We start from the raw sequence: 4,962 nt of genomic DNA, 5'->3' as shown, positions 1-4,962 counted from the left end.
TCACCTGTCTGCCCCTCGTTATCTGCCCTATAAGTTCCTGTCTCTTGTAATCTAGTATTGTCGGTTATTGTGAATGTTACCCTGAGTGTGTGTGTGTGTCTCATCTACCCGTATCTGCCTTGTTGTCTCTACATTAAACATCCTTATTTGAATCCTTGTCGTCCTCGTTATCCTGCCTGCCTCCACACACCTGGACCGTGACAGTAAGGTTGGCTGCATTTCCATATTGCATATTTAAAGCCATCTTTTCTCACCCTCATGTTGTTCGAAACTATTATTTTCTTCTGTGGAGCACGAAATGAGTTGTTAGGCGAAATGTCTGAGTTGATTCTTTCCAAAAAAACAGAAGAGTATCATCAAAGTAGCCCAGCTTCATTTGGGGTGAACTATTTATTTAATAGGCCTGTTGCTGCACATCATTTCTCTCTCTTACTCCTGTTCACTTTTCCAGATTCCAGCCCGTAGGTCTGGTGGAGCGAATCCAGGCCATCGCCCAGAATGTGTCCGACATGGCTATACGAATGGAGCAGATTCTGAAGAAGACTAACATCCCCGCCAGAGGTGAATCTCTCATTTATGTTTGGGTGGCAAGGACTGAAATTCCTTGTTGCAATGAATATTGTAGGAAAGGAAAATCAGGAATTAGATATAATTAGATAGGAATTGGCAAACCCATTAAATGGAAAGCATATGAAACTAATACTTACTTTTTACAGAGAAAATAAAGGTCTCATATTACTCTCCTCGATATTTCAAACTCTATATCAAGATACCTAAATCTGCGATCAAAAAGCTCAAATGATCTGAGCTATGACAGCCACATGTATTTTATGCTTCCTTACTCTTCCATACTTTATAATTTACTATACATCAACAATTGGCTCATTGTGTCTAAACTTATATTAAGTATAATTCAATGCGTTAAGTACTTAAAGAGCTACATATAACACGTAAGATTGATTTACTCACCAAAAACTCTCATTTTAGTCTGTTAGTGAGCCAAAATCATATTGAAATGCACTGTTTAAAATTAGACATGAAGAGGTCTGGGCTCAGATCCATTTTGTCAGGACAGAACATTCGTTCATTATTATTTAATGCAACTTGATTGGACTTCATCACTATAATGCCAATCATCTCTTGCCGCTATTTGTACAGTGAGCGCCTCTGTAGGGTTTGATATCTCTAAAGTTTGGTGGAATTCCAGCAGGTTTTTAGCGAGCATATGTGCAAGCTGTGTGGGAGTTTTATTTAAACTAGCTATTAATGTAAGACAAATGAAATTCATACTTCTGCTCTGCCATTTGGACAGAATGTTCAAATATTCTGCTTATCATACTCTGCTTGCTTTTTTATGAGAACTTTTATGTTGAAAATGAGCATTTCGTGTGCAATTGAATTTTTTTTTTTTTTTTTTTTTTATGACTTTTTGTACATTTCCAATTTCTAATATTTAAGTTTTGACTTGACAATATCTTTTGATCTAAAGTCATACATGTTCTCAGTCTCCAGTAACTATACCTGTTCACAGTGAATGTGAAAATGTGACATAACGTGACACAATCCCAGACAATAGGAATATATATGGTCACACTTTAGTTTGGCCACCAATTCTCACTATTACCTAACTATTAACTTCAACTACAACTTTTGCCTCAATAAGCTTCTAATTTGGTGCTTATTAATAGTTAGTAAGGTAGTTGTTAGTTTAGGTATGATGTAGGATTAAGGGATCTAAAATATGGTAATGCATAATGAGGCATTAATATGTGCTTTATAAGTACTAACAAACAGCCCATATGCTAGTAATATGCATGCTAATAAGCAGCAAGTTAATTGTGAGAATTGGTCACTAAAGTGTTAGTATGCTTTATTTTATCAATTCTCTTTGAATATGTAATTTATCTCTGTTATTACAGCTGAATTTTCAGCATCATTACTCCATATTGAAATCATTTTAATCATTACTCCATATAGAAATCATTTTAATATGCTGATTTACTGCTCAAGAAAGGTTGAAAACAGATTTTTGCTGATTAACATTTTTATGTTCATCCATCAATCAATCAATCAGTTTCCACAAAAATATTAGGTAGCATTGATAATAATAAGAATTATTATTAATAATAAAGCACCAACAATAATTGAACACCACATAATAATTGAACACTGCATTAGCATATTGAATTACACTGAACAAAATTATAAACGCAACACTTTTGTTTTTGCCCCCATTTTTCATGAGCTGAACTCAAAGATCTAAGACTTTCTATGTACACAAAAGGCAACATCCCAGTTCTTGCATGGCCAGCATACTCACCGGACATGTCACCCATTGAGCATGTTTGGGATGCTCTGGATCGGCGTATACGACAGCGTGTTCCAGTTCCTGCCAATATCCAGCAACTTCGCACAGCCATTGAAGAGGAGTGGACCAACATTCCACAGGCCACAATCAACAACCTGATCAACTCTATGTGAAGGAAATGTTTTGCACTGCGTGAGGCAAATGGTGGTCACACCTGATACTGACTGGTTTTCGGACCCCCCCAATACAGTAAAACTGCACATTTTAGAGTGGCCTTTTATTGTGGCCAGCCTAAGGCACACCTGTGCAATAATCATTCTGTCTAATCAGCATCTTGATATGCCTCACCTGTGAGGTGGATGGATTATCTTGGCAAAGGAGAAGTGCTCACTAACACAGATTTAGACAGATTTGTGAACAATATTTGAGAGAAATAGACCTTTTGTGTAAATAGCAAAAGTCTTAGATCTTTGAGTTCAGCTCATGAAAAATGGGGGCAAAAACAAAAGTGTTGCGTTTATAATTTTGTTCAGTGTATTTATCATTCTATTTAAAATTTTCTCCTGAGAAAAACCAATAACATTACAAGTGTCTCCTCTAGAGTTTAAAAAATAGATCTCAACGGGGTCACAGATTATTGTTTTCCAAGATATTAGAGTATGCAAGCAAAAGAGATTTCAATAGGCATTTATAAACTTAAAAGTTTATGGAGTGACAAGTGCGGGATGTGGGAGCGAATCTCTTAAATTAATGTTCTGTGTGTGTACAGAACACAGGAGTCATTGGATGTCTTCTGATTGAAAAGTTCAAGGGTGTTTTTCTGCTGCTTAGTATCTTTTCATAATCAAGCAGAATAGCTAGGGTGGTCATATGTGCCGATCATTGAATGACACCAAAGTATCTCAAGAGCGATTCGAAAGCATAAGGAGCCGTCTGATCTGCTCTCTATAGCTCTCGTGAATGTCATACAACGATCGATCTGCACAGTGCAAACAGCCAAAACCTGGATATTTTAGGCAATATTGAAATCCTGGCAAGGACGCGTCCCGTAAAAATGGCCCGTATGTTCACCCTACGAATAGCCCATAATTCCTTTCTCTGTGAGCATGCTTGACGCATCTGAAGTAGCCTGTTCTACAAAGAACAACCTCTTTCTTCGTTAATTAGGCTGACTGGGACTGGCTACCAGTGAGAGATGGGAGTTTGCTAATCAAGGCGAGGGGATGTTTGCAATTTTCTATTCCTTTTTTCTCCCCATCTGAACAGAAAGCAGTACAGAGCTCTTAACAAAGCCCAGAGCAAGCATCATGCAGACAAGTAAAAGGTACGAGGGCAAGAGGCCGCTTTCATAATGCTTAATAAAGCAAGCTTAAAGAAAGTTGAGGAGATGGAAGAGTATATGGAGGGCTCTCCCAAAGCCTCATTAAAACCGAGAGCATTTGGATCCCACTGGTGTTCCATACTGAAGCTACTGTACTGTGGAAGAGTGCTATCAGACTGTGACTGCCTGTCCTTTTCATCTACAGGCCGAGATGGAGTTACAGGCCAGTGCGAAGTCCCAAAGGATCCCAGGTACCCGGATTGTGCCAGTAAAGTGGATGTGAGTTGACAGAGATTTTTCTAAAAAACGTTCACACTCCTTTGTCTGGTCTTTTTATTTCTTAGTTGCCTTAGAGAAAAACTGATTGGTATAAACAAACACTGGCACTCAACAAATGGATTTCGTATGGAGTGTTTTCAGAACTGTTTCATTGATTGATGTTGTTTTTTTAGATGATGTCTCATTTCTGTAGTTTTTTTTTTTCGTGTAAAGTTTGTCCTCTCTCTCTTTTTTTTTTTTTTTTCAAAAATCAGACCATCCCAGACTGTTTACCAAAACGTGCTCAGCCTTTAAGCCAAGTATAGCAAAGAAACAATGCATTTTTTTTTTTTATGGTGAGCATCCCATATCAGAGCTTTTGGTGGCACTAATGTACTGAAACTGTCATTGAAGGCAAAAAGCACTTGGAACTGTTGTTGTATTTGTACTTCACACATTTAAGAACAAGCCTGAAAATTACTTATTAAATAAAATGATTGCAGTTCATGAACTCTTTAGTCTTCATCAACTACATAAGTAACCTATGATAAACAAGTTGCTTACATAAAATACTCAGCAATCATTCAGACGGTTGCCCTCTGTGAGACACACAGTTTATCCTCATAAATCTTTTTCTGCCTCTAATCTGCACATATTGACCTACATCAACAGTCTTTTACCACATATTTTACATTTGCATATTTTCCCCATTGCATTAAATGTATTTTTTTTTATTAAATAAAATCTTGGGCTGTCAAAAGTTTAAAATAATTGATGCATTTAATGATTTGTATTGCAGTTAATGCATACAGGAGGGAATTTATTAAGAATGAATTGCTCCCGCTTAAAGCTGTTTATTTGCATGTGCTGTCTGCGCTGCTTTAGCCCCCGATTCACTAAATTAATTATGCAGATCAGGCAACAGCACAAAAACGCCCTGAAAATCTGTGCTGTGCACATTTTACACTGTGCAGTTCAGATCTCAGGACCACGTTGGATTGTTGTATTATGGAGGGTACAGCAGACCACCATGACCTGATATATTTCATATTTTTGTAGAAACCATATTTTTTGC

General features: G+C 37.2%; 1 protein-coding gene across 1 annotated transcript in view; it reads left to right on the top strand.

Moving 5' to 3' along the window:
• Nucleotides 1–4,962, top strand: part of LOC107731677 (alpha-1,6-mannosylglycoprotein 6-beta-N-acetylglucosaminyltransferase B-like) — a 129,061-nt gene that overhangs the window by 39,761 nt on the left and 84,338 nt on the right. Inside the window, exons 4-5 of the mRNA XM_016542824.1 lie at nucleotides 452–561; nucleotides 3,835–3,908. Coding sequence (XP_016398310.1) covers nucleotides 452–561; nucleotides 3,835–3,908 — 184 coding nt within the window. The remainder of the gene's footprint in view (nucleotides 1–451; nucleotides 562–3,834; nucleotides 3,909–4,962) is intronic.

Source organism: Sinocyclocheilus rhinocerous, unplaced genomic scaffold, assembly GCF_001515625.1.
Source record: "Sinocyclocheilus rhinocerous isolate Xijiao unplaced genomic scaffold, SAMN03320098_v1.1 scaffold1902, whole genome shotgun sequence".
NCBI lineage: Eukaryota > Metazoa > Chordata > Actinopteri > Cypriniformes > Cyprinidae > Sinocyclocheilus > Sinocyclocheilus rhinocerous.
The sequence above is the reverse complement of the archived record's forward strand: the minus strand, read 5'-3'. Positions and strand labels throughout refer to the sequence as shown.